The sequence below is a fragment of the Lactuca serriola genome, chromosome 8, assembly GCF_051521515.1.
Source record: "Lactuca serriola cultivar US96UC23 chromosome 8, Lser_US96UC23_V15, whole genome shotgun sequence".
Classification (NCBI taxonomy): Eukaryota; Viridiplantae; Streptophyta; class Magnoliopsida; order Asterales; family Asteraceae; genus Lactuca; species Lactuca serriola.
The window spans coordinates 104,191,509-104,203,862 of record NC_136415.1 but is presented as its reverse complement, the minus strand read 5'-3'; the positions used below and the strand labels follow the sequence as shown (position 1 = coordinate 104,203,862).

The window sequence follows — 12,354 nt, the reverse complement described above, 5'->3', positions numbered from 1 at the left end:
AAATACGAATCCACGGAGGAAGCTCGTCGCCAAAAAATCGCTCTTACCGATCTTCAAATCATAAACTCGAAGCTGATACCAGATCTCGACCCCGAAAATCTTGCGACATTTATCAAAATCCAACAACGTGTCCGTGCTAAGTATGCAGATTAGGTTCTAATATTTATGTTTTAGTTGTTATGTGTTTTTTTAAGTAAATTAGGATAAATAAGTAATTTAAGATTTTTTTTGTCGTTTAAGTATTTTAGGAAAAATAAGTAATTTAAGATTTTTTTTTATTGTTGTTTTTTAAATATTGTAGGATTTAAGTTTGTGTGTTTAAAAATTAATGCAATGTTTTTTAATTTAATGTATGTTTTATTTGAATTATTTTTTAATTTAATTTAATATTATTTAAAAATATAAAAAAGAAAAAAAAAATGATGTGGAGTGGTAACTATTTCTAAAAGTTAGTAGGTTGATAGTAGATTAGTAGTGAAGGTAATGTGACGGTGACGTAACTTTATTTTTTTAATAGGCTAATAGTAACCATAACCCTTACCCTAAAATAAAGGGAATGATCAACATGACTCATCAACATTACGCAGGTTATCATGTCATCCCTTTTGACCCATGTACGATTGAATGCGGCTCATTCTTGTGTTTGACCTAAGTTCATGAGCTGTCCTCCATCCACCTGGATTCCATGAATATTCATGAACAATACCAATCAATTCAACATCAAAATTGATCACAACTAAAAATATTTTGCTTAAGAAAATACTATAATATTAGGACTTTACCGAATATGAAGCGAAAATATAAAGATTTTTTTTAAAATTTTTTTTGGTGTAAAATAATTATGCAATTTGTTGGGAATTTCAAAACTCTTTATAGAATTAACGGTTCATTTTATATTTATTAGCGGACAAGTCTTACCATTTTAGCACATCATCAAGAAGTGAAAATATAAAGATTTTTTTTTTTTTTCAATTTTTTGGTGTAAAATAATTATGCAATTTGTTTGGAATTTCAAAACTCTTTATAGAATTGACGTTCATTTTATATTTATTAGCCGACAAGTCTTACCATTTTAATTATTAGCACATCATCAAACAATCACTTTTGTGATCACTTATCTTTACACATCTCTCTAAACCCATATGCAAATTCACAAACTAAGTATATTTTTTTTTTCAACAAATACAATCTACCGCCCACGAAGGAAAGTGCAAGGAAGTTGCTCAGAAAAAATCCTGTTAGATTTTAGTATTATACCGAAGGAGCAAACTCCTATTCCTTTTTATCGTTCTATTCATTGCCAACCTCTTTCTCCTATCGTAGAACTTCAATTGATACCAAATTTCTGTATTTTTATAACCGTAGCAGACGCAAACTATAGTTCCATATTCGGTGCTTCCTGTTGGTCTGTGATTTCCTCATTTAATCTTTGCAAAACGCGAAACACTGATGGTTTCAAATCACTGTGATCAAACATGTGGGTTTGGGTTTTTTTAGGATAAATCGACGAAGCCCGTCAGTGGTTTAGTGGTCTATCGTAAGTGTTCTTATCGGCGAGAACCCACTAGTTAGTCATCATGGTCTTCTACTATTCTTCTGCACAACTGGTATTCTCTCGCTTGTTGTCATCGTATTCTTGATGTTTTGATTAGGTATTAACGCTATACTGTGTTACTTGTCAATCTTTTTTTCCCAGAAGAGGAATAGTGCTCTGTATTGTTTAGATCATGTGTAAAGCGGTTTTTCGGTAGGTCTTGGTCACTGTACTTTGTAGATATCTTGTTGAATCCTTTTGGAAAGGAAATAATTGGGAATTGTTGTATAAGTTCCTTGAAAGGAGAAAATATAATTGGGAATTGTTGTAGTCCATATTCCTTCCGGTTAGATTTGCAAGATGATTGCTTTTGCCTTAAATAGTAGGTGTAATAGGCCTTCTTCTAGTAGTAGAACGCAGCAGAAAGTAGCTCTGTTTCCTCATTTTGTTAATGTAATTTGTTTCATCTTGGAGTAAAAAAATTCGTTTTTCTCAACTTTTTATCCCCTGTTTCCACTCTCTAAAACCCAATTTTATTCAGTGATGTTTTTCCATCAGGGGAAGATAATTTAATGTAACGTGATTGTTCTTATGATCCATTGTTGTTGTTTTTCAGGAAACCAACATTTTCCCAACAGCTGGAGGAAAACCAGATGGTAATTTTTATTCATAGGAATTGTTCCAATCCTATTTAATACATATTACTTACACCTTTTGAACGAATTTCAAGCATGTGCTTAAGCAGACACTTTAGAAATCCAGAAAGGCATTATACTTTCATTTCTAATGAGACTATAGGGGTATAAAAGTCTTTTTTGTTAAGTTACTTGCCTTTTGACTCTGCTGACATTTTGCTTATGAACACCAACAGCACCTCCATCTCCAACTCCTACAGGTGGTTATGATGTTAGCCCAGAACAACTTGCTTCAATAACAAGAGAGCGTGACTTGATTGCTTTCCAAAAATCTGGAGGAGTAAGTTTATGATTTATTAAGAATTCTCTCTCTCTCTCTCTCTCTCTCTCTCTCTCTCTCTCTCTCACACACACACACACACACACACACATCATCCTATAAATAAGATAATGATTTTCTTTTCCATCCATGAACATGTCAGGTTAAAAGGTTGGCAGAAAGGCTGAAGACGAACCCTGATAAAGGAATCCATGAAGATGAGTCAAACATATCAGAGAGAAAGAATGTGTTTGGGTCAAACACATACCCAAGAAGAAAGGGAAACAGCTTTTGGGTAATTTATCTGTATAATATTTTCTCTCTAAAGCCAAATGAATCGATAATATTCATTACTTGAATATGATTTAATCTAAATTAAAATCGTTGTGTAATATGCATTTGATAGAGGTTTCTGTATGATGGTTGTGGAGACACCACATTAATCATCTTGATGGTAGCTGCTGCTGCTCTTTTGGCACTGGGTATAATAACAGAGGTTAGTGAACATCTTTAATTCTAATATTTATATGTTTTGTTATTTAATTCGTTTCTTTTATGGAAAGATGACATCTTTATGTTTTTATCACTTGTGTTGTCTACTCCAGGGGATAAAAGGAGGGTATGATGGGGGAAGCATAGCTTTGGGTGTTATAATTGTCATGGTTGTTAAAGGTACTTTATTTCTGTTTTCTAACTTGTAAACCAATCATGAATAAGATTAAGAAAAAGATTATCTCACATACTTTGCTCTCTTTTAACATGTCATTGTTGTTTCGTGTTCTCTAGCCATGCATGAGTATAAAAGTTCACTTAAATTTCAAAACTTGAATGAGGAGAAGCAGAACATTCAGTGTCAGGTGGGTTTTTAACCAATGTATTGATCTTTTCATACAATCATATTTTTCTTTGTTGACAAATAAAGATATGATACTGCTATAGGTTGTAAGAGGTGGAAGGAGGATGATGATTTCAATATTTGATATCGTTGTGGGTGATGTCATACATCTTATGATAGGCGACCAGGTAATATGTTTCTCATTTCTTGTGATTTCCGTTTTTGCCCTTGTTTACACTTCATTTGTAAACCAGGTTCCAGCTGATGGGGTTTTCATTTCTGGTAACTCTCTTTCTATTGATGAATCAAGTATGACTGGTGAGAGTCAAACTGTAAGTTTTCGTAAATTTCTGTTAATTACATTGTGTTTTATTTCAATTCTCTAGTTTTCAAGGGTAGATAATGTAATTTAAAAAAAAAAAAATGATGGAACAGGTTGATAAAGATCATAAATCACCATTTTTAATGGCTGGGTGCAAGGTGGCTGATGGCTATGGTACTATGATGGTAAGTTCTAACCCTAAGTGATATTTCTTTTTCCACCACCAATGTCGCCATCACTGCTGCCCCCACCACCCCCACCACCCCCACCTCCCCTACCTCCACCACCAACACCAATACCAACACCACAGGTCTTTTTGTGGTGGTTATGTCACAACTCACAACACCATACATTTGGACACCCAATGGTAGTTCATCATCAATGATTTTTTCATCAGGGGTTTATCGGATTTACTATCTTCTAAAGGAGTAGATAGATCCTTGCAGTTCTTGTCAAGAGATAAGTGACAATCTGTTCGATCTTGTGATGTTCAGAAATTCCTTAACTTTATCCTCTTCCCAGTTCTTGGTCAACTTATAGAATAAAGATTTGCATCAATGACATTTTTATGTGGACCTAAATTGTTATCATTCTCCTCCCTCCTATTGCTGACAGTTTTCACTTATATAACCACATTTAGGTCACTAGTGTTGGAATGAATACAGAATGGGGATTGCTTATGGCTAACATCTCAAATAATGATAATGATGAGGAAACACCATTACAGGTTAGTTCTCTAAACATGCTCTAACCTTTTAAAATTCAAAAAAATCACACAACAAGGCTTAAAACTGTCATCAATCTGTTTACAGTATCTTATACAAAAACTTTAGGTTTTAATTCCTAGATGTATTGACTATGAGTTTTGGTAGGTGCGTTTGAGTGGAGTGGCAATGTTTATTGGTAAGATTGGGCTTTTGGTAGCCGCATCTGTTCTTGTCATCCTTCTCATCAGGTAATTCAAAGTTGCATGGGTATAATCGTCTTTTCACCCCCTCTTTCTTGCTTACTAATTAATGCTTGCTAGGTTTTTCACTGGATACACGGAGGATGATGAGGGAAAAGTAGAGTTTACTGCTGGTAAAACCAGTGTCAAGGATGCTATGGATGGAGTAATCAAAATTTTCACTGTTGCAGTATGTATCTTCTGCATATATATATATATATATATATATATATATATATATATATATATATATATATTAATGGAATTTAGTTTCATTTTCAACCTTGTAATTCTTGAGGTGTCAATAGGTAGCTATTGTTTATGTTGCAGTGCCAGAAGGGCTTCCATTAGCTGTCACTTCAACGTAAGTTGTCCATTTTCTATAAACCATTTCTTTAATCTGAGTTTTGGATGATTAACATGTTAAATATAATTACAGGCTTGCATGCTCAATGCGAAAAATGATGTCTGACAAAGCATTGGTATGTTGAGATTTTGTTCTCATTGACTTCTATAGTTGTATGTATTTTGTTTTATGTTTTTGGTAATTTTGTATTTGCAGATTAGGAGGCTATCTGCCTGTGAAATGATGGGTTTTGCAACTACAATTTGCAGTGAGAAAACTGGAACCTTGACTTTGAATTTGGTGGGATATTTTTCTTTTCTTGGTAACTTCATGATTCTTGCATATTTTATTATTTTATTTGTATTAATAAGTGCCAATGATCTAAAACAGTACTAAAATCTTCTGTTCTTATTTAAATAGTCAGAGGGAATCTCCTTTTGTTTCTTTTCTCTTTATTTTGACATCTAAGAAGTAAAAACCCTTCATTCTTTTCCCATATTTGTCTCATGTTTTTACTTTATTCAGATGACTGTTGTTGAGGCTTATATTTGTGGGAAGAAAAACGATCCACCAAATGACACGTCAGCATTACCACCAAAGATTGTATCTCTTCTTGTTGAAAGTGTAGCTCAAAATACAATTGGCAGTGTATTTTTACCTGAGGTAGGTCTTTTCAAATATAGTAAGTAAATCTTTTTCTATAATATTAAATGATACATTATTTTTGGTGTTTAATAGGGAGGCCAAGAAGTTGAGGTTTCTGGATCACCAACAGAGAAGGCTATACTTCAATGGGGGATTAAGGTTAGTTCTTGGCTCATATGTTGGGATAGAATCTTGATTTTAGGTGATACTCATAATTTTTGTAATCATCATTGCAGCTTGGAATGAATTTTGATGTGGTGAGGTCAGAGTGTTCAGTTATTCATGCATCCCCATTCAACTCAGTGAAAAAACAAAGTGGTGTTGCAGTCAAACGGGTAATTGTACAACCTTTTACATAACCATATTCAAAAAAAAAAAAAAATTCAAGATGCTAATGGAGCAGAGATCCAGAATTATGATACCCATAAGCCCAAGTGTAGAACTCACTCCCAAAAGCCAAGCTTGTAGGAGGAGGGGACACCTAGACTTATAAGACACCAATCAAACTTTCATTGAAATTGTGGCAATAACAAGGTATTAAGCTTCTTAGTTATACCATGAAACGATCACTGGAATTTGGAAAATCAATTAGGTTTCACTTTCATGCAGTTTCAATGGAGAGCAAAATAATAGTGTAGATGTAATGGTGTGCATAGTTTACACCCAAATTAGATTTTTTTTTTAAGTACTTGGGGTCTGTGATTCATAAGAAAGGCTTTGTTGTCATATTTAAAAAGATTTCATATGATTCACATCAAACATTTTCTTTTTGTTGTTTGATTTCTCAACAGCCTGATTCTGAGGTTCATGTACACTGGAAAGGGGCTGCTGAAATCGTCTTGGCTGCATGCTCAAGATACATGGACATTGATGGACATCTTGTTCCCCTCGATTATGGAAAAGTATGAAGGATCAGTCTCTTTGTTTTTCTTTTAAGAAATCATTTTCAGTTTTCTAGAAAGAATTCCATGGAAACTTTAGAAAATCATGATTCTAAGTACTTATTTTCATCCATGCAGTTGGAATATTTTAAAAAGGCGATTGAAGATATGTCTGCTAAAGGTCTGCGGTGTGTTGCTTTTGCCTACAAACCATGTGCACAAGAAACCCTGCCAACAGATGAAGATGACGTGGCAAATTGGGCACTACCTGATGATGATCTTGTTTTGCTAGCAATAGTTGGTTTAAAGGTATGTGAATGTCCATGTCATCAGAGAGATTTATTATTTTTATGTTTCTATTTTTTGGTTTTTGCAATGTAGGATCCATGTCGGCCAGGTGTCAGAGATGCTGTCCAACTGTGCATACAGGCTGGCGTGAAGGTACGAATGGTGACTGGTGACAATCTACAAACAGCAAGAGCAATTGCTTTAGAATGTGGAATTTTGGCATCAAATGCTGATGCAGAAGAGCCGAATCTAATTGAAGGGAAATCTTTCCGTGCCATGTCAGAAGACCAAAGACTAGAAGTTGCTGAGAAGATTTCGGTTTGTGAATTTACTATTATGACCCTAGTCGTGTAGTTGTAAATAAGTTTGTTTAAGTTTTAGAAGAATGTAATGCTGATTTTGAAACAGGTGATGGGGAGGTCTTCACCTAACGATAAGCTGTTACTTGTCCAAGCATTGAGGAAAAGAGGGCATGTTGTTGCTGTTACTGGAGATGGAACAAACGATGCCCCTGCTCTACATGAGGTAATTAAAGATTTTTCATCATCTGTTTAATTAATTTTTACTGTATTTTTTTTAATTTATGAAATTGTAGGCTGATATTGGTCTTGCTATGGGCATCCAAGGAACTGAAGTTGCTAAAGAAAGTAGTGACATCATTATCTTGGATGACAATTTTGCTTCCATTGTAAAGGTCTGATATCTTCTGTTTTTGGTCTTTATGTTGTTATAGAAAACGCTTCAAAAGTATTGATTTTTTTTTGAGATTAATGTGTTTCTTCTGGATGCCTGCATAAATTATAACAGGTTGTTAGGTGGGGAAGATCTGTTTATGCAAACATACAGAAATTTATTCAGTTCCAGCTCACTGTAAATGTGGTTGCCCTTGTCATTAATGTTGTGGCAGCAATTTCATCAGGCGATGTCCCCCTTAATGCAGTCCAGGTATCTCTCTGTCTCTCTCAATCTTGTCAAAATATCAAAAGATCAATAATAAATAGTCTGATAATTAATTGCAACTTACTTTGTATTAATTATTGTATTTTTTATAATTTCTTAATTTTGAATTCAGCTTCTTTGGGTGAATCTTATCATGGACACTCTTGGAGCACTTGCCTTAGCCACCGAACCACCAACAGACCACCTCATGCACCGTATTCCCGTGGGCCGCAGGTTTGACCAATTCCATGTTGACTTTCGTCATAATAATATTTGTTCTTGTAACGTAAACTCTTTTTTTTTTTTTGGGTTCAGGGAGCCTCTTATAACAAATATCATGTGGAGGAATTTATTAATTCAGGTATTATATTTTTATATAAGTTGTCTTTGTGCAAAAGTTTGTAAAAATCCTTGAGAGATTAATTATTATATAAAATTGCAGGCTACTTATCAAGTGTTGGTGCTCCTTGTACTCAATTTCCATGGTATACAAATCCTACATTTGCATCACAATTCTGAACACCATGCTAAGAAACTGAAAAACACTCTCGTTTTCAATGCTTTTATTTTTGCTCAGGTCAAGTATTTATTTTTATTTTTATTTTTCTCATAATACCAACCTACTTATAAGATTCCTTAACCATAAATTAATAAAAACATACTTACAATTCCTTAATCCATAATTTCAGATTTTTAATGAATTTAATGCTCGGAAGCCCGATGAAATTAATATTTTCAAAGGCGTTACCAAAAACCACTTGTTTATGGGCATCGTGAGCCTTACTGTTGTTCTTCAAGTAACGTTTCTTCATCCCCTTTTCCCCTTCTTTATTCAATTCTCACATAAAAATGTATCCAAAATCATAATCTAATGTCTACTCTTCTTATTCCAGGTCATTATCATCATGTTCCTTGGGAAATTTACCGCAACAGTAAGGCTGACTTGGCAATTGTGGTTGGTCTCAATTGCAATCGGCTTTATCAGGTGTGTTCTATTTCTACAAATTTCTCATCACCCCCCTCTAGTTAACTTTTTATATGTTTTCACCCTTTTTATCCTTGTTTTTCACTAGTTGGCCCCTTGCTGTTATTGGGAAATTCCTAACCCCTTCAGTGAATATTTTATCAATATATTCCCATCATGTACGTCGCAATGTAGAAAGAAAGGTGCGTGTATATTGGACAAAAAAAATTCTTTCATGTATTATACAAAAAAATAATTATAATTTATAACTCATGTTACTTTGTTATGTCAGGTGGAAATGAGGATGATGAGTGAATGCTAGCGGCTCTTAGAAAAGCATGATTTTTTTTTTGCAACGTCATCAAAGGCTTAACAACTTATACTCGGACATACTGAGGGAGGGGGAGGCTACAACTGTGTTCAATGACCCCGTAGTCTGTATTTAGAATTTGAAGCTCTATAGAGTTGGTTTTTTTTTTTCTTTCTTTTTTTAGTTCATGTTCGGTGTTTGATGTTATTGCCATTTTGTAATTCGATGCACTTGTGTACATATTGGGATGATTCTTGTATATATAAAATTTTCCACTCTTTGTTTATTCATATTGCACTAAAAAACCTAGGCTTTTGAACTACTTAATTCGATCCACATTGTTCATATATCACAATCAATATACAAACTACATGCCATAACAGAAATCAAAATGATAAACTTAAAGATGTTTTTTTTTAAATGCATAATATCAGTTGATGAGATCTTGGTGTAAGAGACAGTGAAAATGATGCATAGCCTTCTCTACCATAGGCGCGTATCTACCACTACCATAAGCTGGTGATTCCAACCCTCTTTGGACTGATTCACAGAGTGTGATATCTTCCATCTACAATCATATAAAAAAAAAAAAACTCCAGTCATTCGATACCTGAATGATGACCAAAAGGTACATACAATATCTACGTACCTGAACTTGTTCACTATCTTTTAAACTCCCTGTTACAAAAGCTTCATCATCCTACACAATAGAAGCTATTATATACCCCATCTATGTGAGATCTTCCACACAATTTGATTTCAAATTTACCTTAAGAGATGCATCAAGGAAATAATCAAATATCACTTTGCATCGCCTGGGTCCCAATGGAAGAACCAGATTTGTGTCCATCCAAGGCCCATACCTGAACAAAAAAGAGGTTAAAAAAAGAGCATCCATGGTTAAATAAAAAAAAAAAAACAAGATAAACTCATGAAACTTGCCTATTCACCATGAAGTTTGGATAAATGAAAGCATATAGAGATTTTGATCCGAGTCTATCAAAGTCTTCATCTCCATCACATCTCTGGATGCTTACTTTCTCATATACCTAAGATTCACAAGATTTAGAGATAAATATTTAACTAATAGTCAGACATTTTAATTAAAAACTGTGTCAAGTGAAACATACATACTGTGGTGGAATAGGAATCTAGCTTAAGACCTGATGCAAGATCTTTATGTGCAAAAGGTACATGATACCCTCCATCCAAGTAATTGTCACAAAAAACCTGCAAAAAACACCACTTAAAGATCATCATGAGGTTAAATTTAAGATAGAGTTCAAGATTTAGAAGGATTTGAAAAAAACAGACCTTCCAATTACATTCAATGGTGTATTCACGTCTACAAAGATAACTTAGTGAAGTATCAACACCATTTGTACTTAGTATCTCAGAAGTGCTACCAAGCCACTCCATTCCCACATCATCATGTTCATCAAACTTATCTTTTTCCAAATCAAGAAGAATAAATGGCCCCCAAATTGCTACCCTCAATGGAACAAGTCCAAATTCCTAAACAATAATCCATCCATATAAACAATACCCAATAAGTGAATAAAAGCTAATAGAGCATCACTTATCTCAGAAAAAGGAGAATTCAGTTCATATACTTTGACATTGAAGTTTTTTATCCCTGTTATTCTGCTTGCTTTCAGAAGTGCTCCATTCAATCCATATGTCCATCCCTACAAAGATCAACTGTGTGAATCGAATTCTTCTTCTTATTGAAACGATTAAAGAAAGACACCAATGAAGGTAGAAGTAGAAGTCAACTCACATGGTAAGGGCATACAAAGCAAGATCCTTTTCCACTTCCAGAGGCGAGAAGAGAGGCATGGTGGCGACACACATTATGAAATGCACGTAATTTGCCATTTTCATCACGACATACCACATATTCTATGTTTCCTATTCTGTCAATCAATTAAAGATTAAGCAATTAACAAGAACTCAGTATGATCAAAAGATGCAGTGAAGTTTACCTTCCAGTAAAGAAACTGTTACCCTCCTGAATTTGCTCGGTACATCCTAATCATCAATCAAACACATAAATGATTAAGGATTTGTTGCAAAGGGATCGTATGATTGTTGACTTTTCACTGAAACAAGCGATTTTATAATGCATATTCACGATTGACATGTTGAAAACCAGCCAATTTGACCTCAGAACTAAATAAGAAGAGCATACATAGGCACACAAATTCATAAAAACCAATATAGAAATGACAGTTAAGTAGATTACCAACGGCCTGCCATCCTCTGAAGAAGACTTGATTGAGTTCCAGAGAGTGAAAAGAAGGGGATGTGTACCATGAGCTTGGTGGGGTTAGGGCTTCTTCAATCGGGATATGGGGGTTGAATTCATGGATCAGTGAGCGAGCAAACTCTTGAGATGGTTCGAGTAAACTGTGATTGGTTTCAAGCGACTTTCTGATCAGTAACGAATTGGGTGATCGGGCGTGCTGTGGGCGTGAATTTGGATATGGATTTCTGAGTTTCTTCAAGTCAGAAAAGTGAAGATTAATGGGTTTCATCATCATCATCGCCATGATCAGAATTTACAATGCTTTCGCTCTCCATCCTAGGTACTAAGTAATTGTATTTAGATGTTTTATGATAATTGTTAATTGTTAATTTTTGTTTTTTCTAGATTAACGTGATAAAATCACTTCGTGATTTAAACCTTCAACCATTTCGTCCAAAGAAATCCTATCAACAATTTCATGAACCTAATGCCACATATATCATCCTCTTGATGGCGTATGGAAAGGTCTTAAAATGTTAATACATATGAAACTTAATAGTGCATTAAACTCTTACCACATTTTCAATAAAATATTCCAGGTGTTAGTTTATAGTTCTTATTTTCTTAATCTTTCTCTATTTAGTATAGGGGGCTTATATATATATATATATATATATATATATATATATATATATATATATATATATATATATATATATATATATATATATATATATATATATAAGAGAGAGAGAGAGAGAGGTATGTTCAAATGAGAACAATTCTAAATTTGAGAACAAATGAAAACAATTTTATACCACGTATTCGTTAAATGAAGAAAAAAGGAGCGTCATTTATGTTTTACTTAACGAAAGGGCTTATGTGTAATTTAACATTTCCATTCTCCATGCTTTGCTTATTCTCGCACAAAGCTGCGAGACCCCACTCCAATCCTTCCCTTCGCCCATTACCGCTTACTCCCGTTAATCTGAAAGACACCATTAGTCACTAGCGGAGTTTACCACCACTGGAATCGAGAAACTGATTTTTGATGAAATCAAGAAGGTAATTGAAGTATTGGATCGATCGAAAAAGGGAAGGAGATGTCAATCGCTTAGATCGAAGGAGCTGAAGCCCTTGTT

At 34.2% G+C, this 12,354-nt stretch overlaps 2 protein-coding genes across 2 annotated transcripts; one reads left to right on the top strand and one right to left on the bottom strand.

Moving 5' to 3' along the window:
* The first annotated feature begins 1,197 nt into the window (after positions 1–1,197).
* Positions 1,198–9,250, top strand: LOC145068314 (calcium-transporting ATPase 8, plasma membrane-type-like). The gene is made up of 32 exons (XM_079015266.1): positions 1,198–1,607; positions 2,151–2,190; positions 2,406–2,509; positions 2,652–2,783; positions 2,895–2,984; positions 3,094–3,160; positions 3,275–3,345; positions 3,428–3,511; positions 3,578–3,655; positions 3,759–3,830; positions 4,286–4,372; positions 4,518–4,600; positions 4,673–4,781; positions 4,900–4,955; positions 5,031–5,073; positions 5,154–5,237; positions 5,463–5,600; positions 5,676–5,741; positions 5,819–5,917; positions 6,374–6,484; positions 6,602–6,772; positions 6,845–7,069; positions 7,160–7,276; positions 7,347–7,445; positions 7,559–7,696; positions 7,824–7,924; positions 8,006–8,051; positions 8,133–8,267; positions 8,380–8,487; positions 8,584–8,675; positions 8,764–8,857; positions 8,947–9,250. The coding sequence occupies exons 1-32, from the start codon at positions 1,578–1,580 to the stop codon at positions 8,974–8,976; spliced, it is 3,000 nt and encodes a 999-aa protein (XP_078871392.1). The 5' UTR covers positions 1,198–1,577; the 3' UTR covers positions 8,977–9,250.
* A 34-nt stretch (positions 9,251–9,284) lies between these two features.
* On the bottom strand, positions 9,285–11,685 carry LOC145068315 (choline monooxygenase, chloroplastic-like). Its single transcript, XM_079015267.1, has 10 exons — positions 11,210–11,685; positions 10,950–10,995; positions 10,745–10,880; positions 10,578–10,652; positions 10,279–10,479; positions 10,099–10,194; positions 9,907–10,013; positions 9,734–9,827; positions 9,614–9,664; positions 9,285–9,532 (listed from the first exon to the last, which is right to left on the bottom strand). Exons 1-10 carry the CDS (start codon positions 11,514–11,516, stop codon positions 9,395–9,397), a joined length of 1,251 nt encoding a protein of 416 aa, XP_078871393.1. The 5' UTR covers positions 11,517–11,685; the 3' UTR covers positions 9,285–9,394.
* Between the last annotated feature and the right edge of the window lie 669 nt (positions 11,686–12,354).

Coding starts and splice junctions, on each gene's coding strand:
- LOC145068314 (XM_079015266.1), top strand. CDS start 1,578: ATGGTCTTCTACTATTCTTCTGCACAACTG. Junction 2,510..2,651: donor CTTTCCAAAAATCTGGAGGA/GTAAGTTTATGA, acceptor TGAACATGTCAG/GTTAAAAGGTTGGCAGAAAG. Junction 3,831..4,285: donor ATGGCTATGGTACTATGATG/GTAAGTTCTAAC, acceptor AACCACATTTAG/GTCACTAGTGTTGGAATGAA.
- LOC145068315 (XM_079015267.1), bottom strand. CDS start 11,516: ATGGCGATGATGATGATGAAACCCATTAATCTTCACTTTTCTGACTTG. Junction 10,653..10,744: donor GCTTTGTATGCCCTTACCAT/GTGAGTTGACTT, acceptor TGATCTTTGTAG/GGATGGACATATGGATTGAA. Junction 9,533..9,613: donor AAGATAGTGAACAAGTTCAG/GTACGTAGATAT, acceptor ATATGATTGTAG/ATGGAAGATATCACACTCTG.